Raw genomic sequence first — 21,324 nt, forward strand, 5'->3', positions numbered from 1 at the left:
GCTTCTCTCAGACATCAGCAGGAGGAAATGTCTCTTCTGAGTCGCAACATACTACCTGCAGCTTCTGCATGGAGTTTCATAAAAAAGTAATGGGGTGGGGCTGAAATCTGCTGCTCTACTCAGTGGAGAGAATCTTTTAAAAGTTGGTCAACATCTTTTTAACTGATTTAGGTTATAAACCAATTCAAGATGTGCATCTTTCACCACCAGGAAAGTTACAGTTGTGGTGAAGATGGGTATTCTAGAAGTACATGTTTCTTTCTCAACCTTAATGCATATCAAACCTTGTGTTTTGATTTGAAAACTAGAGGGATTTTCCTATGTTATTCTAAGGGAGTTATTGCTTTTTGTAGTTTGTTGATAAATGGCATTGACTTACAAGCCCTCAAAATAGTCCTCTGTTGTTTATCAAGGCAGAAAAGTGACAGGTTTTGGGGGTTTAGGACAAAATAAAGGCAGGATAAAACTGAAGGCCTTTTATATCCTACTGTTATGTATTAAGAAAAACTACTGGCTACCACTTTGCATGCTATCATCCCCTCCCATTATCCCACAATGAAATGTGAATCACTGAAACTTTTATCAGATAAATGCTAAATGTCATGGACAGGCAAGTGTAGCTAAATTTCATTATTATATTTACATTTCTCTTTGTGTCTGTATTTTGCAAAAAGAGGTAGTATAAAGGGGAGGAGGCAAAGCAATGCATTTTGTATGCAAGAGAACAAATTTACTTACCTCCCTCTCCTCGCAACCCTTGATCTCTAATCAAGTCCTACAAACCAAAAACAAAACTGTATGCACCTTATTCATGCATTACTGACATTGCTTGTCACTATTAGGAGAGGGGACATAGTAGAAATATGATGTTGCTTAAAATGCATACTAATAGCAGCTGCATATACAGCATGCTTTACTATTAACTTGCAAAATGGTCACTTGCCTGCCAATACATGTGCACCCAAACAAGATATCTTCAGCTTTTCTGGGTCTGCCTATCTAATTGTCAAGGAGCAACTTGGGAAATGATGCCAAATACATATTCTGCTCTAACAGATACTCTTAAAACATTGTTCTAAAGAGCAAAGAGGAAAAGTAAAGACTATTGATTGGAGGTACAGGGAAAACAGTGATAATCAATTAGCAGTGTTAAATAAGAGAGATGTTAGCTTATGGACCAACTTCCATTAATGAACAAGTAGCAAGCTTCTGAGTAATATGGAACTATCAGGCAAAGCGGAAATGACAACATTAGTTAATACTATCTTAGAGGATGCTGTGGGAATAGCATCTCACAATACCAAATCAACTATTCCTGTACGTTGACTTAAAAATTAAAAGGCAACATTTTTAGTTACGGGACTATATACAAGGGCTCCCACCAGCTATATTAGGCTTTGTGTTACAGAAATGGCTTACATTTGGGGAGGAAATCTTCAATTTGTTCTTGTCATAGCATGTCTATCTAATACACTAAAAGATATCTACCTGTATTGTATAAAATATTTGCGGCCATTAAGCTATAATTAAAGCATGTGATATGGCTGAAATTATTGTCTTAATGAGAATTTACTCAACAATGGCAGGTAATGTGGGAGGGGATTACTCTTTCTGTATTTATCACTTCCATTCTGAAGGCTCTGGGTTGGTAGCAACCAAATGCAACTCACCCATCTGCATAGTCTTGGCCACCATCTGCTAGCCTAGAACAGGGCTGATGAAAAATTAGGAACAAAATATGCACAATTGCCTTCAACCCAGATTTCTGATTCAGTGCATGAGAGGTGAATATTCAAAACAGGTATTAAGAGGAATACTAATAGGTGAATTTGCCAATCAGAGACTGATAATGGGTGTTCCTGAAATTGTATCACTCCATTTAACACAAATCCCCAAGATGATCTCAGAGGGCCTTCTCTTCCCAGGTTCAACAACAGACAACCTTGTACCTCCAGAACCCTCCCCTGGGCCAAGAAACTCACACACCAATCTCTCATATCAACCTATTCCCCCAACCGTAAAAGACTTCAGAAGTCAAGTGAGCTCTGTTACATAAAAAGGAGAAAAACTCAGAAGCTAGGTGAAGTCTATGGAGCATTTCTTGTCCACCCCTGCCTGTAATCGTTCAGGAGAAGGCAAGGCACACACTGATTGTAGAAACAAAGCATAAATTACAACTTACATCAATGTTGACCGGTTCTATTGTATTGATGTGCACATTGGGTGCAGATGAAGATCGGTCTCGTTGACCAAACTGATTCCGATGGTCTTCATCTCCTTGTCGGAAAGGCTGGGGTATTGGAATGGATTTTGAAGGAGAAGGACTAGGGAGAACTGTTGACCTGAGAACAGCAATGCATAAAAATGCAATTAAGGTCTGCAGGACTTTCCAATTATTTTTCAAAGAAAGTGAAAACAGCCTCCACCCATATAACTACGTATCTGCTGTGATCAGCAGGTGAGGCTCTTCCACACATCCAACTGTCCTCTGAGACAGGACTGGCATTAAGATTTGGATCTTCAAGGCAACTGCCATGTTTCCGTAAGTCTTGATACTGGCACGAGATTGGGCCTGTCCATCTACCTGTTCCTTCTCTCTAAATCATGCCCACTTTTTCTGGCTTGATAAGAGGTTAAAATTGCCTGCCATATTGAATCTTCCATCATCCCATAGACTAAGCAATGTTACACGATAAATCTAAATTGTGAGAAATCTAAAATAGTATGGTATTCCTAGATACAGCTATATCCAATGTGTCTGACTATTAGAGGCATCAGACAGCTTGAAAAGCTTGAAAAGATGTTTTACTCATATCATTGTTTCATCTGACTTAATACTGTTGACTTTGCCTGGCAAGGAATCTTAAGGATATACTAAAACAAGAAATGGAATGTATAAATATTGTAATCCTTGGGGTGCTTGACATAAAGGGAAAAGGAAGAGAACATTTTGAGTCAGATAATTAACGAATTTGACTTTGCTTGGCAGTACAAAGGGATACAATGAGTGATGTCAACTGAATGTAATCATCAACCCGTATTATTTAAACTGTCATCAGATTTTCTTTAGGGTAAGATGTAACTGTCTGAATGGTATTTAAAAGTATAATGTGCACCATCTTCCACAAAATAAAACCCCTTTCATTCAGAAATTAAAGGGAAATTATACAAATGAAAAAAATCAGTTTGCAACTATCTCTTCTGATTAGTATTTGTTTGTATAATGGAAAGATTTTGAGGTTGACAAAATCAATACAAATCAATGGGAATATTACATATGGGTGGCTGCAACTCAGGATCTCACACAGAAAAAGTAGTAGTATTGCTGGTTGAGACAATAAGGAAAATGATAATTTCAGACTGCTGATAAACAATAGTTCAAATAACAAAGTTTGCTGCACTTTGCCTAAGCAATTTCAAAAAGTTTCTACCAAGGAGTGACTGCCAAGTCTCATCATAGAAAAGGAAGAAATTGGATCATATTCAAATCCACATGCAATAATCAATTTGAAGGGGGCGGGGGGGAGGAACCAGTGCAGTCTTAGTGAGAAGGAAACAAGTTAACTATTTATATGTCTGTTAACATATGCCATCATGTTGTGCTTCTCAGATTATCTGACAAAATACTGAGCAAGAACAGATTTAATGCCACAGAAGCCACAAAAAAATTAAATCTTTCCTCTGAGCAAAATGTGGAGTATGACAAAGTCATTCCATTGTATCCAGCCCCAGAATGATGCTACGTAATCTCATTTTGCCCAAATCAGACACTTTTCAACAAAAAGGGAGTTTTTTTGTGTCAGAGTTTAATTTGATCAAGTATAACACTTAAATGGCAGGGTAAAATTGTTACAAGGTAAGTAACAATTTTAAAAAATACAGTCCAGAAGAAATAAATCAAGAAAAGGCAACATGTATTTTACAGCAAACAATTCTAGGTCTTTCTCTTTCTGAATAATGACAATTATGAATAAAAGATAGTCCTTGAAAAAACACTACAAAATTTCAATTTGTTCTATTAAGTCAAATGAAATGCATTAACCCTATTTCGTCTCTTTCAGAAAGCAGGCTCCAGTGCAAAAACTAAAAGTTATGTCCCAATTTTATACCAGTTATGAATATGCAATAATTCTTCATCAAAAAACAAGGAAGTTTTCCCCTCTCCCTGCAGACCACAGTTAGGTTACACTGATCTGCAAGATCATATGCTGAATCACTAAAACAAACATTTAAACACTGTTTTTAGAGCAGCAGGATTTAATAGCATACCCAGACAAATCTGAGGGGACCACTGAAGAATATGATCCACATGCTGTGGTCGACTCTCCTAGGGAGGTCTCCTCCTGTGATATTGGACGGTGTTCAAAGAACTTGGAGACAAACAGCAAACTGTGAGGTAGGAACAAACACAAATCTCATTTGGACAACACTGCAAATTATAATAGGTAGGGGAAGAAAACAGTTTAAGCCAAATAATACATTTTCAGATGGAAATGTAATGGAAAATGCTGCAATATGAATGCAGGTAAATGGCCAGTGTAGTTGTTGGTGGTTTGGAACACTAATCCAAATACATGATTTATAAGGTACTAGCTGTGCCCGGCCACGCGTTGCTGTGGCGAAGTCTGGTGGTATGGGAAATAAAGTATTGAGGAATTGGTGGTAGTTAAGGTAAAGGGTAAACGTTTTCCCCTGACATTAAGCCCAGTCATGTCTGATTCTGGGGGTTGGTGCTCATCTCCATTTCTAAGCCGAAAAGCCGGCGTTGTCCGTAGACTCCTCCAAGGTCATGTGGGATGACTGCATGGAGCGGCGTTACCTTCCCGCCGGAGCAGTACCTATTGATGCACTCACATTTGCATGTTTTTGAACTTCTGGGTTGGCAGAAGCTGGGGCTAACAGTGGGGACTCTCTCCGCTCCCCCAATTCAAACCTGCGGCCTTTCGGTCCAGAAGTTCAGCAGCTCAGCGCTTTAACACGCTGCGCCATCAGGGGATATTATTTCCTAAAGGTTGTGAATATACAGTATTTCTGATTGGTTTTTTTTTGTCTGTTGGAGGCAAGTATGAATGCTGCAATTAGGAAAAAGGATTAGGATGTAATGGCCTTGCAGCTTTAAAGCCTGGCTGTTTCCTCCCTGAGTGAATATTTTGTTGGGAGGTGTTAGCTGGCCTTGATTGTTTCCTGTCTGGAATTCCCTTGTTTTCAGAGTGGTGTTCTTTGCGATATTTTATGTGCTTCTACTGTCTGTGGCCCTGAGAAAACAGAGGATTTGCCAGATTTTGGTGATGGGAATACTTTGTTGGGAGGTGTTAGCTGGCCCTGATTGTTTCCTGTGTGGAATTCCCCTGTTTATTTACTGTCCTGGTTTTAGAGATAATATTGTTCTGCATTATTCTAGCCCAGTAATTATTTCATATTAAAGTAGAATCTCACTTATCCAACATTCACTTATACAATGTTCTGGATTATCCAACACAGTCTGCCTTTTCATAATCAATGTTTTTGTAGTCAGTGTTTTAAATTCATTGTGATATTTTAGTGGTAAATTTGTAAATACAGTATAGTAGAGTCTCACTTGTCCAACATAAACGGGCTGGCAGAATATTGGATAAGCAAATATGTTGGATAATAAGGAGGCATTAAGGAAAAGCCTATTAAACATCAAATTAGGTTATGATTTTACAAATGAAGCACCAAAACATCATGTTAGACAACAAATTTGGCAGAAAAAGTAGTTCAATACACCGTAATGCTATGTAGTAATTACTGTATTTATGAATTTAGCACCAAAATATCACAATATATTGAAAACATTGACTACAAAAATGCATTGGATAATCCAGAACATTGGATAAGCGAGTGTTGGATAAGTGAGACTCTACTGTTATTACTACATAGCATTACTGCGCATGGAACTACTTTTTCTGTCAAATTTGTTGTATAATATGATGTTTTGGTGCTTAATTTGTATAACGATTACCTAATTTGATGTTTAATAGGCTTTTCCTTAATCCCTTATTATTATCCAACATATTCACTTATCCTGCCGGCCTGTTTATGTTGGATAAGTGAGAGTCTACTGTTTATTGATAATCTCATATTATCTGCTTAGAACTGGATTATATGAGGACCCTTCTTCACAGCTGTATAAAATGCACACTGAAGTGGATTATATGGCAGTGTGGAGTCAAGATAATCCAGTGCAAAGCAGATAATATAAGATTATAAATGGGTTATATAGCTGTGTGGAAGGGCCTTGAGTCTACACTGCCATATAATCCAGTGCAAATTAGATAGCCTAAGTCTGCCTGTCCCCTAACTGAACCCTGGCTGTCCCTTGGCTTGCTAGGAGTGGGTTGCTAGGAGATGAAGTGGGCAGAGATTAGCCCTCTAAACTGGCAGCAATTTGATAAAAAAAATTATTGCTCTCCCTCTAATTAGGACTTTGTTTTTCTTTTCTTTTTGTTGTATCAACCTGGAGGCATGCATGATGGGTTGTGTTGTCAAATGTCGAGGTTGCGGGGCCTGTACTTTTGTTGTTTTGTGAGTCGCCGTGATGCCATCACTCTTTTATATATATAGATATTCAAGATGCTAGAAAAGCTAGTTCTTCTGGGTCTCAAATTTATTCTGCTTATCAGTGCATCGGATACAAAACAAAATAATTGCACTTGCAATGGGATATTGGCAAAAAGGTCTTCCTCCTCTTCCCATAACATTTAGCTATATTTATTCACATAATTATGTTTTATATTTTTCATTTCTATACCTTTTCTCCTCATGATTTGCTTTCATTAGCAGAGGAATGCACAATGTTTCAGCACCCCAACGTGGCTAATTATACTAAGGGAGGGAACCCGTTAAGCAAAGAAGTGCCATTTTCAGGAGGAACATCATAACTGTCTTCATTGTCACATCTATTTTATACTGGTTTTTAAACAAAATATTTTGACAAGTGTAACATCTACATTTGGCACTTAAAAAACCAAGCAAATGTTATTCTGTTTTTATGCCACATATAAGCAAGCCTTGAAAATGGCTTCAGTGGGCTACACTGAAACAGAACAAAATTATTAATATAAAGGACATGCCTCTGTAAAAAAGAAGGAAAAGAAAGAAAAAGCAAATAACATGAAGCAATATATCATCCCGTTTAGGTATTCTGCCATATGTTTATGATGATTAAGGCACAAAAAAGTTACCCTTGAAGGATTTATTTTTTAACCTCACAGCTTTTCATTAAAAACAAAAATGAAGGTTACTCAGTGCAATTAATTTGCTTTTACTTCTCCACTGCCAAGGATAAGACGCCTACATATGAGCATGAGGTACTAACATTCTGCTAATAAGGAACTAATGGAACCAAACCAGGGCAGGTAAGCTGATATTTTTTGCAGATGATACTAACATACAGATTTTAAACCCAGCAGGGTCTCATACAACAGCTTAACTACTTTTAGTTCTTTTTCATTCTACCTTGAATTTACAATCCTTTACACAATGGGCCTCAAAGGACTAGTGATAGTAGAATCCTATCATGCTGGCAAACAAATATACTAGATAAGGTGTAAGGACTCACACATCTGTCATACCACAGTTCAATTTGGTGTCATTTGACATAGGCACAGGCGCAGTCATTACTGAGAAGCAGCATAATGAAATGCAGCAGAATGGATCACATATAGAGCTCTTCTACAATACTATGAAGTGGAGATGGGCTCTGTTGTCTGACCCTGCATGCCAGCTATGTTTGAGAAGCCCCATGCACACCATTGCTTGCACTCATCCTGATGGGTGGACTTCTGCATTTGCAGCTATAAGCATTAGACGTTCCAGGGTATTTTTAAACCAAAGGTGTTCTGATTACTTACTCAAGCTGATCATAATTCACACACATCAGTGGAACCTCCGTACTACAACGCTGGTGAAATTTATATCCACAAGTCTGACAACGGAATCCCTGGAAAAGCAGCTTTCGACAGAAGTCACAGAATGCTAAAGTGAAGAAGGTTTTTCTCACCTGTGCCATGAAAAGAAGATTTATGAGAAGCCATGCCCTTTTGGACCCATTAATACTGCACCATCACTTCACAAGAAGAGGGCTACTTCCAGTTCTTTTTAGTTAAACTTAATAGGAAACAATTGTTCTAAAAACACAGTGAGGGTAAAGATTACAAGACAACTTTTAAATGCTTGAAGGCACAGAAGAACACTTCAAAGTGCCATTAATAGAATTTAGAGCATATTAGTACAAGTGCCTAAAGAAAGATCCTTAAGTAAATATTTGTGGGGTTTTAGCTCAATTTTCCTCCATGCCAGGAAAACTAAGATTTCTCACACCTCTGCTTGGGAGTTTGCCTTCAGGTAATTGGACCAACATCTTCCTAATTTACATTTCGATTACCACTGCCTGATTCTGCAACTTTCCACATGTTGGAAAGTTCAAGTATACAGCAGGGAGACTATGCTTAGAGCCCCTGTGCGATTTAGAGCTCTCTCTCATCAAACAACATCCTGAGCATTTGAGGGCTCCAGTTTAATAAGATTGAGATGTTTTACGTACACCATCAAACATATTTGTTTGGCATTAAGATGTAACTCTGAGTCCACAGTTATGATAGAAGGGTACCTTTCTAAATACATTTTAATAGCTACTGTGCATTTACAATTAATAACTGCAATAAAGAGCCAGTATACATAAAATTATAGATTCTAATTCATTTCTACTTAATCTATGCTATTCTTTTACAAAATTATCCACTTGGTTTTGAGAACTGTGATTATCCAAAACTAGAGTATCATCACAGTTCTTCCAGCTAAACATGACAAAATTAAGTTGGACATAAAGATTATGTTTTAGAAGCCCTAAGTAAAAGAATTTCATATGACCTCCCAGACTAATTGGCTTCAACTAGATTTCATTTATATTGTTTCCTTTGATCCAGTTGTATCTGAGTGCCTGTATCAATGATGCACAATTTTTGGGAAAGGGCTTATTAACTACCTGCTGCGACACGGTCAGCAGGAGATAACTAATCACATTATTTTATAAGACAGAAACACATGACTAAGGAATTATCTCTGGTGTCTTTAAAAATCTCATATCCCATTGCCATTTGATTAAATCTTCCTATCAGAATGTTACCATCATTCTTCATTGACAAGTAAGCAAGTCACTATTTCCATAATTCTTTGGGTAAATAACATCAGCCTGAAGATTACCATAATGTGGAGACAGGCAACATGAATGTGACAAAAAAGGGAAAGGCAGCTTTTACCTTAAAGCAAGATACTTAGGATAACTGGCATACTGGTTATATAGTTACACCTCCCAATAATTACTCTAAATAAAACCAACCCTTCAGCTGTTGTAAAAGGCAGTGAAGCTCAATAGCAATATGTGCAAATTCAGATTTAGTTAGCTCTCTTGGAAGGTCTGACAGAAAATTAACAAAGCTGTGACTTTTGAAAATATCCCACTTGAATATCTGATAGCATTGTCAAAATCTGGTGTGGTGATAATGTGTTAAAATAAGTCTTTAATCCTATACAATCTTCTTTTTTCCATTCTTCATATTCTATATGAATCAAATTCCAGACCAAACCACTAACTGATTCTTGGACATTTTTAAAAACCTACAAATACAACAAAAATAACAACGTACAAAGTTGTGTGTTGTAAGAGGCACATTCTCCAAAACTTCCACATGTAGTTCTTCTCCTGTCAGCCAGGAAATGTCTGTGTCCCATCCAATTGGTTTCTTCTCCCTGCAATACAAATAAGCTGTTTGTGGTTGAACTACAATTTTTAAACCTACACCGCTTTGGTTTTCCTAAGTTGTCTATAACAATGTATTTATGAAATAAAATGTATTCATTCAATTTCAGATTAAGACCAGAGAAAAATTCAAAAGATACAACAATTTGTAAGTTGCTATTATATAGCACCCACTCTCAGCTACTCTTTAGAAACCATAAGAACAGAAGCAATGGAAAGAGTTTTCCTCTAACTTCCTAAAACATCATAACTATTAGTATATGATATCTAGTGAGGTTTGGACAGCTGTGTCCTGCAAAATCAAGTATTTATAATACAAAGATAAAATTTTCTATGTTCTCTAAACTTTAGCAATCTTTCTCTCATCCAACCCCTGCAACCATGCTGCTCACAAACCATACCCATCCTGTATTCGGTAAACAGCACAGCACTCTGGAATTAGGCCTCTCATCATCAGTGCTTTCTTTAAACTCTCCCGGACCGTTACCCCACATCTTGCTGGAACCTAAAAAATCCAAAGAAAAAACCCCAATTTCAATCTCAGCTTAACACTATGGGAAGCATTTCTAAACCTTTATAAAGCACACTTCTATATTTCAGAAGCTGAGAGATTTTTATTTGTCAGAGAATTCAAAAGAGTCTTGCCAAAAAAGAAAGAGGCTTAGCGGCCCAAGTAGGGAGAGACCGCATTCAACTATGAAGTCTAAGGGCCTCAGATCTCCATATGCTGATATCATCTACAAACTCTTCAAGGTCACAGGCATCAACTTGATTTATAGAAGTTAGTTTCATGCATATATGCGAACAGGTATGCGCAGAAAAGATAATGCTGTATTCAAAGCTTGAGTGTTTTTCTCTTTTTTATTACTGTTGCCCCCTCTCCCCCCAAATAATCTTACCAGCTGTGGCTAAAACTACCAGCTATTTGGAAACTGCCAACATGGGAGGGTAGCTTCCAGTTTCTAGTTGCTTTAGCTTTATTTTTGTTCTCAATTGTCATTATACTTATGCATCCCTTTGTTTTACTTTATTGAGATATAATAAATGTTAAATTATGGTAGAACAACACAGTTTTTCAATCTAGCATTAGTCGTAACTTAGGCCTGCTGTTAAAAAAAATCCAGAAAGGTCCTGAGAGTGTGTGATCTCCAATTTTTAGCACATTTCCCCAGAGCCACCAAATTGAACCCTCACAAAAGGTGATTCTGCTCATTTGAGTGCTGAATTTAAAGCATTCTGTAAAACCAAAAAACAAACAAAACAAAACAAAAACCACACCACACAACAGCGCTGTTTGTAACCTTTTCAAGGCCAATGAAGTGGTAATACATTTTTAAAAGGCATAGTCAGCAGATTGTGCTTTACATATAACTTTGGCTGATGCTGTCATGTTTTCCAGTTTATATTTTCTTTGCCTTGACATTGAATAACAGTAAATTCTATGATGTGAATTTTAAATGGATGGTTGCATTTACTGAAACTGGAACATAACTCAGAAGTTCCCTTAAAAACCAGATGAAAACTGCTTCTATATGGTATGTGCAGATATGGTAGACTGCTTATAGTGAGAGCATGAAAAAAGAGGACTGGATTCATTAATGCTCAGCGCGGTTACTCCATACATTCTTGTGCTTCCAGTCTTTGTATCCCAAAGGAAAGGGAGAAATGGAGGAATGCTATGCAGTAAATATGTGGCTGCTGGATAGGGAAAAGGGATTTTTTCTCCTTTCCTCTCTGATAAATTAGAATTTGTTATGGCAATATGAGCAAAGTAAAATTTCAATGTAATTATAGTTAAAATGTTTCTAAATGTTCCTTTACGATCAGTGTTTTTTAAAGCACACAATATTTATATCCTTTACAATTCAACTTTGTTTTGCAACATCAAAGCACACGTTTTCCTGAATATTTTTGTTAAGAAAACACACGTAAAGCTCTGCTTTCTAGACAAAAAACAAACACACAAACCACTTGTCAAAGTGTTTTTTAAAACAGAATTTAAGGACAGTAATTTCTCACTCAATGCATCAGCCAGCCCTAAAAAAATTTATGTCTACTATACGCAATGCTGAAATATAATCTGTTTTCTTCAGTGACAGTTTTTTCTGCTATATTCTTATTTGCAGAACAATTGGGACAAAACTACGTAAGTGAAAATATCTGCCTTTTGAGTCACTACTGGTAAAATGCCTCCTTCATCCTTCCCTCCTCTGTTGTCTCAACTATCATGAAGCACTAGCAAACTGCCTTGTGGAAACACATTTATGGATTGCAAATTTACTACACAGAGAAGACTCCCATTTGAAGTCATGAGAAGACTACTGAACATACTGTAGGGTGGGGCAAGTTGCATTCAAAATAGTACAAAAATCCATCAAAACACTTTCTTGGAAATTCCAGGCTGACTAAAGTAACTATTTACTACAAATTCTATGTGAACCAAATAGTGAACACATGGCATCAAGATCCCTTTAAAACTGTTTAGAAAACCAATAAGAGGGTTCTAGCATGTAATTAAAAATATCCAATGTAAAATAACACTTCTCTGTGGACAGTGCATTTTAAAGATCAGCTTCTGAGAGGCCATTTTGTGCATACAAGACACAACAATTGAAATATGTGACACTCATGTAACATATATATTAATACAGGTCTAGAGTTATAAGGGGTGTCATAGGCCATCATATCCAACCCACTGCTCAATGTAAGATCTTCTGATAAGGCATCCTCAGGAGGAAGCTGTTTAGCCTCTTTTTTTGGCTATGTCCAAGGAAATCCCACCTCTCTAGGCAATTGGTGCCACTTTACTGTCACGAAGTTCTACTCTTATAACTTCAAACCATTAGATTGGTCCTGCTCTCTGGGGTAGCAGAGAACAGGCCTATCCCCTCCTCTCTGTGAAAGCCCTTAAATATTTCAGGAGTGCAATCTTGTTATTCCTCAGTCTTCCCTTCACAATACCCAGCTTCTTCCATTTTTATTCATATGTTTTGTTCTCTATGCCCCTCATCCTCCTTGCTGCTCTTCTCTGAACCTCCTTCAACTTGTCTATATCCTTTTTAAAATGAGGCAACCAGAATTGAACACTGTACTTCAGATGAGGCATAACCAGCACAGAGTATATGGGGAGTATTACTTCCCTTTACTTTGAAATGAACTATGCTTCTATTAATGCAGATTAAAATAGTATTAATATTCTATGCTCCATATTGCTGGCTCATGTTCAGTTTATATTCCAAAATAATCCCTTAACGCTTTTCATTCATGGTACTGCGAAACAAAATATCCTCAATCCTATGCATTTTAACCTAACATTTAAATACATCTACACAGTAGATTCAATAGTTGAAAAGGAGTGGAAGTTTGAGCACTTGAATCTGACAACATTTTCTGGGTGTGTGTGTTCTGTCAGAGCTATTTATATCCCACACACTCTATTTATGCAAACCCAAACCAGTTTTTAAGGAACCGAGAGGCACTTTTTCTTTTAAAAAAAAAATCTTTATCTTTATCAAAACAGAACATCTTGCAAACTCATAAATATTCTCACAGGCTCATAACCTTTGTGAAATCATTTGCAAGTCTGCATAAAACAAACAGAAAGAGGCAAATGTGTATTCCCTTGCTCCACTTGATGCAGACCAACTTCACTCTCTGCAGGAAGCCCAGATGCAAGGAAGAGCCTTCTTTGGAGTCAACAGAAGCAGAACCACAATAATAAATTAGGGAGCACTACAGGGGGTGCCGCATTTGCATTGCTCCTGTTACCAAAATACTGGATCAACTTCCCAAAAGCAGTTGGAACTTTCTCATGGCATACCTACAGTTTACTATCATCACCCTGTTGCAATTCCTTTGTGATGTGATTGGTTAAAAATTAAGGAGGAGGATACTGCCTCTCCTTGGCAGAAATTATTTTTTCCTTTTGTTGTAAAAGACTATCTCCCAGAATCATAGGGAAATGTGTCATATTAGTTATATGTCTGAAGAAGAAGGGAAGAGCAAATTTAAATCGTAAGATATAATTACCAAGTTACAAAGAATAAATGAGAAATGCTGGGAAATGCCTCCAGATTCACTGCATTCAACTTTGAAATCAAAAGCCACAGCTCGAATAAGTTATTTTTCAGATTAGAAATTCCCAAATCATCCAAGAAGCATCGATTCCAAGTTTCTAAACAAAACAAAATATTTTAAAAGGCGAGTTTCTACGTTCTAACAATGGCACGTATTCTTTGGATATGAAAATGTTACTAGGAGTTCTAAAACTGAACAGGATGACATCACTTTCTACTTGCAAGAAACAAGATAGAGGTTTAAGGCATCCAAAGAGGAATCCTTATTCACATCCCATTTATAACATTTACTATTTGTCAACAATACATTACATTTAAATGGAATTATTTAAGCAGGAAAATTAAGCAGGTTTCCGATGAATTATCATTTCAAAAAATGATACCCAAACAGAGAAAAGTCAACATATTTCTAACAATGAGATTTTGCAAAGGCTTAATATTAAATTAAACATATTGATAAAAAACTAGGATATGGGTTTAAACATTAAACACCGTATAAAGCACAACAGGTTCAAAGCCAGTCCAAATTAAGTTGCAATATCTTGCATACCTAGAGAAGTATCTTGAACTCATCCAATTAGAGACATCTAGAATTACCCTTTCCAGCTTTGCTGAATTACACTACTCTCTAAGAGAGTTAAGAACAAATTGAAGTATGATATCAACTAGATTTCAATATCCTTCACTTTCACCCAAAATATGGAATTTGCATTTTCTACTGCTGTCCTGTTTAATTTTTTTCTTCTTGTTTCTACTTCGTTCTCTTATGCTTAACCTGCCTCTTACTGTGAGAGGTGTTTAGCAGTGAAACTTTCTGCCCCGGAGTGTGGTGGGGGGTCCTTCTTTGGAAACTTTTAAACAGAGCCTGGAAGGCCATCAGTCGGAGGTGTTTTGAATGCGATTTTCCTGCTTCTTGGAAAGGAGTTGGATTGGATGTCCCACAAGGTCTCTTCCAACCTCTATGATTCTATAAAATGCTACATTTTCCCTCACTCCTATAACATCTGTGCCATTGGTAAATCCTGTTTCAGCATTTGTTACTCCTTCTATGCAGCACCCCCACCCCAGACAAACACACAACCTAAAAAAAGGTATATTTTCTCATTCCTTTCCCTTGTTACTAGTACTCAGGGTCTCCTTGGCTTTAAATTTAAATGGGTGTTAGAAACTTTGTTACCAAAAGTAAATTCCAGTTCATGCACTAGGGGCATTACTGGTTTTGTTAGTGGAGGTCTTGTACTATATAAAATACTTTTAATTTCTCATCTCCTACCAAAAATATCATCCTGGTCAATTTACCCGACTACAAACGTACCATATTTAATTGAGTCTAACACTCACCTTTTTTGGCTAAATCACACTGCTAAAATTGAGGTATGCATTAGATTCAATGGTGTTTTAGAGTCTGCACTGTTGGGCAAAAGATCTCAGTTGCACTGTTGGGCAAAAGATCTGTTAGGGGCAGAGGAGGGAAAGGCAGCGGTGGTCATGAAAAGGCTGGTGGGAAGGCCAGACAGAGGGGCATGTCTTCCCATCAGTTATGTCCACTGCTGACTTCCTACCCGACTTGATGAAGAAGTGCAGCTTCCCACCAGTCTTACCATGGCCATGGCCACTTCACAATTCATTCAATATCAAATCCTTTTCTATAATGCAGACCTTCAAAACTGGGGTGCATGTTACATTCGATGGCATACTACAGGTAGTCCATGAGTTACAAACATTCGACTTACAAATGTCTCATAGTTAAGAACAAGGGTGAGACAACAGGGAGTGAGAGAAATCTGCCCCTCTGAAGGGAAATCCACTCCTGAAAGAGTTATGAAGATGAAAAATTGTCCCCACTGAAGCATTATCACCAGTCCTTTCCCATACAATTCTTACTGCTCTTTATCTTTATTACCATCTTGAATTCACTTAGGAAAAGTAGAAAGTACAAGGATGTTCTTTGCTCCCAGAAGCTTGGCACAGATACTCCAAGGGCTGGGCAGAAGTCACATCCAAGACAATCCATGTTCCAGTAAGAGAAGGTGATCTCGTCTTGCTGTGCTGTAGTGTACTCTCATGCACACAACATAGCTAGAGCCTAATTACCAAGCTTTTTCCACAGCAAATCAGTATCATCATGCAAGCAATCTATACATTCTGTATAAGAATTCAGATGAATCTTGTCCTTTTGACTTTCTAATGTTTCAACAATCCTTTTGCTTTTTGGCAAGGTAACAAAGACTAAACTTTTGGCAGATGTGCGGGCCTTACCACTGTCCTCTGTTTGTTGGGTAGGAAGACTCTAACAGTAGGCTTCTGTGGAGATTTAGGATTATTCCTTGACAAATCTGTAGGGTTCTGATAAACTGAGAGAGATGAAGGTGCTACAGAGAGACTAGATGATGATGATGATGCAACAGTTTCTGTTGAAGCAGAACTGGAGACAGAGAAATCAGTTCCATTCCCCATGGATTCCAATAACTGCTGTTCCCTCTGCTGTAGTGCATCTAGTTTGCTGGTGTATTCTTCATAGGCCTGTACAAAGAGAACAAATCATTTTAAAATGCTATTTAATACTGAGCACACACTTTTGAGATAAATACCCTGAACACAACAGTAAGGACAGTTCTCTGATCTCACTTCAGAATTATTATTTCAATTGTCCTTTTTACAATTCTAGCACTAACTTCCTGAGGGTGAATTGAAAGCTGCTGCTGGTGGTTGATTCTTCGCCAAATCGTTCTGCTACTTCCTGGCCAGTTACCCCAATCAAGACCCCAAGAGGTTCTGAAACTAATTAGTAACAGGTTCAGTTGAACAAATATTTCAGAAGTCGAGCTATTGGCATGAGAAGCAGGCTCAAACTTTAGATTCTGGTGTTTTCTCTTCCTCTTATCCACCAAGGCTGCTACAAATGCTGAAATTTTCCAAGACATAACTTTCTATTTTGTCTGAAGTTGCACAAACCATAATATGGGGATTTGGACGAAGCAAACTAAGATTGGGTATTTCCAATCTAGTAGTAAAAGGACACCAGAGAATATTGCTACCTGAAGTTTGTTCTTATTTGCCAGTATTCCACTGTGTTCCTTCAAAAGCATAATTACACCAGAATACGAAAAGTGAGAAGCAGCAGCAATGTGATGGGACAAAGAAAAATGTCAGCAGCAACATGTCTCGCTTCTAGAATTGAGAAGGCTTGAAGCTAAACACACACTGTGAGGAATAGCTCAGAAAACAACTATTATGGCAAGACAATTCCTTCCAGTTTCTAAGCTATTCCTTCCAGATTGCCTTTCATTCTAAGAACTCATCTGGAAGCCTGACGTTGGAAGCAGGCTTCTCAGCCTGGGCAGCCATATGCTTCTTTCCTACAAGACAGGGTGTCATACTACCATAGTGCATCAAAAGGATTATTGTCATAATGTTCAACTTTGCCCCCAAAACCTGCTCTCGACTTACACATGAAGTAGACTTATACATGAATATATATGGCACGTAATCTGGAAAAAATATTGTATTTTTGGGAAATGTTCCAATTAGGATTTTAGTGCTAAGCACAGAAATCTCGAAACCTGAGGAAAATGAGTACATATATCCACAAAGTAAAATAATAGCACAAAGTAGCTAAACACAAAATTATTTGTATCCAAATTAAGACAGGGCAGTTTCAGATTTTGCCATTACATTTTATACATAATATTTATTTTTGCCATGTGATAATTATCCTTCCACTTATATTTTTTAAAAACAATGGATCAAGGATGACATCTTTGTAAGCAAGCATAAGACTGGATCCAATTTTAAACAAGCCATCAGAAGCAGAATAATATCCCACTGCAGCAATTCCACCCCTACCTCCCCCAAGAAAGTAAGATTAAGGCTTGTTTTGTGGGCTATCTTTGCAGTGGCTATTTAAACCTTAGTTCGACGACATAGCAAATACTTTCCACGATACTCAGACTCTAACAGTAGTTTCTATGGGCTGGAACATTAACCACTGGCCAGACTGAATCCATTTGCAACTCTTTGAATTCCTGCCTCAGAGCCCAGTAGCTGGAGTATCTCATTCAACTGTCAGAAACCAGAGGAGACAGTCCTAAACATTTCAACAATATATGTAGAAGTTTATGACAGTCTCCTCTGGTCCTGGCAACTGAGCTTTACACCAAACCGCAGAACATAGTAGTGACAGGCATAGAAAGTTATGGCAATCATAATCTAATTTAATTACAGAAAGAAACCATCTGCCTTTCATGGGTATAAACAGAATATCAGACAACATGAAAATACAAAAGCAGAATGTCACAAAGCAATGCAAAAAAGTATGTTTAAATTTCATGCAACAAAATTAAATAATTCTTTATCTTTTTCTTGATTATCTATGATTTAAAAAGAAACTCTTTAAGTATTGACTGCGAATTTCAAACACAGATATTTGGCCTGATGGACAAATTCCCACCACCATGCTATTTGATATCACCAAATTCAAGTTAGACGATGCTCCAAACCATGATTCGAAGCAGCATGAATGAGCCATGTGGTTCTTTCCCCCATTTCTCAAACAACTTCTCTCTGTTCTGGCCAGCCAACGTGTGATAAAACATATATACATTAGCAAATTTATGTTAAAAATCAAAACCAGAAACCATGGTTTGGCGGCTATAGATATCACAACACACCATGGTTGGACCTAAGCAATTAAATTCATACAAGATGTGTGTAATTTTATGCATCTGAACTCAGCACTTGCCTCCAAATAAATGGATGGTGGATTGTGTTCTCCTCCAAACTTATCCAGTAGGGCTTCTATGTGTTCCTGTGTTAATTTAATCATCTGTTTGATGTTCCACACCTAGAAATGTAAAAAGCGTGTATTTCAGATCAAACCAATCAAATTAAAACAAGACATGGTATAGCTCAGATATTTATGATGAGTAAAATCACTTGGCTGACACAATTCAAGGATCACATATGTATATGTGATACAATCCTGTCACTACACTACAATGCCACTCACATAATCATCATCTATATCTCATATATTGGATCCAGCAAGCACCTGTAGACAGTTGATAGTGAATGTATCACAAATAATAATAATAATAAACTTTATTTATACCCTGCCACCATCTCCCCACGGGGACTCAGGGCGGCTTACATGGGGCAGAGGCCCAAACAACATAGGGACAAAATAAACAGCAACATAATACAAATCACAATATAAAAAAGATAAAACAGTAATATAATATGAAACAAGAGTATTATAACAGTTAAAGCCATACATAAAGGTCTTCTTCATAATTACTAGAGTTATCAATGTGTAAGCCAGTACAAACAATGACCAAATCTGTGAACTTATCCCAAAGAAAGAAGTAATGTTATAAAATGTTTCTATCATGCCCACATCTATCCCACCTGCTCAGTCAACATGATCAATACTTGTGTATTAAGTAGAGAACAATTATAGAAGACGGGCAAGATGTACTGTAGCAATTAGTCAGAGGAGAACATTTAAGAATTTAAATATTTCTTCCTGTAAAAGACACTACAGTACATTTAGTGATCAGGCAATCACCTCAGAGACTTAGCCATCTGTCAAAACATGGAGAACACAGCTATTCAGCTTTACCCAAGAACCAAGTTGACTGCATAGAAATAATAAAAATGTAAGAAAAGCCATGATCAGATTAGTCTAGCTAAACTGTTCTATTCATATATCAGATGTGTGTAAGAAGCTCCTTTCCCTTCCTCTATAGATCAAAACATTATTTCGTAAACTGCTACATTGTGTTTTTATTGCTAAATGCATATAAATGCATATAAATGGCAAGGTTCCTTAGACAGAGCAGCAAGCACTGATGACATAAAATACTGTATATTAAACTAATATAAAAGTTATATTATATGCTAACTTATATCTGAGTTAATAAAGATTTGTTGTGTGCCTTCCAAATATTTCTAACTTACAGTGACCCCAAGATTAATTTATTACAGTGATTTCTTGACAAGATCTGTTTTTTTTTTTGGAGGGGGGGGGGGTATTGCTACCAGTGTCTTCCTCTGAGACCAAGATAGTGTGACTTCACTAAAATCACCCAATCGGTTTCCATGGCTCAGTGGATTCAAATCTTGGTCCAGAGAGTTAGAAGGGGGGGAGGGGGAGGGGGCAGACTTTCAAACATCACCCAAGTGAAATATTTATCTTTCTTCTCAGCAACTAAATTTTCTCTCTTTTTTTTCTTTTCTTTTTTTTTTTTTTGCAATATGCCATACTTCAGATGGAGTGGAACCTACCAGAATCGTAGTGTAACAGTTTACAAAATCAATTTGTAGTTACTAATATTTTTTGTTAAAATACATATGAAGTAGAGCCTAAATACCCTAAAGGTGCTGAATCCTGTCTGAACTTGGCAGCTAAAGGGAACCAGACCTGGTGAGTATTTGGATGGGAGACTGCCAATGAATACCATAAGTTGTGTGCTATACTTCAGAGGAAACAAAGGAAGAAAACCTTCTGGGTATTTATTGTCTTAAATCTGAACCTGCTGTGTGATAATCAATTTCAGAATTAGCTAGATAATGGACTATATATATATATATATATATCACAGTGAACACTAAGGTAAGTACCATGTTTTAATTGTATGATTCTATTTCATGGTTAGTAAAGATTCTCCAATATTTACATATCTCTGAAAGCTTTAAACGTTATTGGAAGCACTCAATTTTTGAGAGGCCATATCAGTTACCAGCATTTACGTATGAACTATGATGAGGATCATAATTTGTCTGGACAATTATCCTTTTCTTGCAGAAAAAAACATGCACACACATGAACACTGTGAGCAAAATATCAGCTAACAAACAAAACCCAAACTGATAAAGAACAGTATTCTGCCTGATTATTAAAATAACTCCCTCCTCCTTCTAATAACAAACCTAGGGAATCAGTGCTACCACTAAATGCAAAATGATACTATGGAAAAATGAGATATCATAAATGTCTGGCCTCAGCACTCATTAAAATATGAGGACACTTTTCAACTTGGGATTTTGTTATGTTTTTGCAAATCCTACTTACCTGGTACTCATTGAAACTTCCAGAGATTCAAGGAAAAATCATACACAAAACAAACAAATTCATGCATGTAGCACTGTAGCACAGAGCAACTGTGTGTTTTTGGACAAGCTTACATTTTGAGTTCCTCTCAACTAACTTTGTAAATATATTTAGTTTTCTTTTAAGACTCGCAGATGATTTTATTATGTACTTTTTAAAATAAAACAAGCCTTCAATTGATGTGGCGAAACGTCAGGAGAGAATACTTCTGGAACATGGCCACACAGCCCGAAAGACATACAACAACCCTGTGATCCCGGCCATGAAAGCCTTCAACAACACAGCCTTCAGTTGAGTTTCACATATGTTTAGTTAAAATCAAAATGTATGAAGAGAGCAGTAATACATGAAACCAT

The 21,324-nt window shown here is 37.1% G+C and overlaps 1 protein-coding gene and 1 non-coding gene across 5 annotated transcripts in view; both read right to left on the reverse strand.

Moving 5' to 3' along the window:
• The window catches only part of braf (B-Raf proto-oncogene, serine/threonine kinase), a 77,244-nt gene that overhangs the window by 50,085 nt on the left and 5,835 nt on the right, over positions 1 to 21,324 (reverse strand). For all 4 annotated transcript variants that reach the window (XM_008110527.3, XM_008110528.3, XM_003220852.4 and 1 more), the window contains exons 2-9: positions 18,599 to 18,700; positions 16,117 to 16,380; positions 10,183 to 10,286; positions 9,669 to 9,771; positions 7,875 to 8,023; positions 4,270 to 4,389; positions 2,183 to 2,342; positions 739 to 775 (exon numbers count right to left, since the gene is read on the reverse strand). In XM_008110527.3, coding sequence (XP_008108734.2) covers positions 739 to 775; positions 2,183 to 2,342; positions 4,270 to 4,389; positions 7,875 to 8,023; positions 9,669 to 9,771; positions 10,183 to 10,286; positions 16,117 to 16,380; positions 18,599 to 18,700 — 1,039 coding nt within the window. The remainder of the gene's footprint in view (positions 1 to 738; positions 776 to 2,182; positions 2,343 to 4,269; positions 4,390 to 7,874; positions 8,024 to 9,668; positions 9,772 to 10,182; positions 10,287 to 16,116; positions 16,381 to 18,598; positions 18,701 to 21,324) is intronic.
• On the reverse strand, positions 17,918 to 18,003 carry mir5433 (microRNA mir-5433). The gene has a single exon (NR_130033.1). It is a non-coding gene; the product is annotated as a microRNA mir-5433 (primary transcript).

This window comes from Anolis carolinensis, chromosome 5 (assembly GCF_035594765.1).
Source record: "Anolis carolinensis isolate JA03-04 chromosome 5, rAnoCar3.1.pri, whole genome shotgun sequence".
NCBI lineage: Eukaryota > Metazoa > Chordata > Lepidosauria > Squamata > Dactyloidae > Anolis > Anolis carolinensis.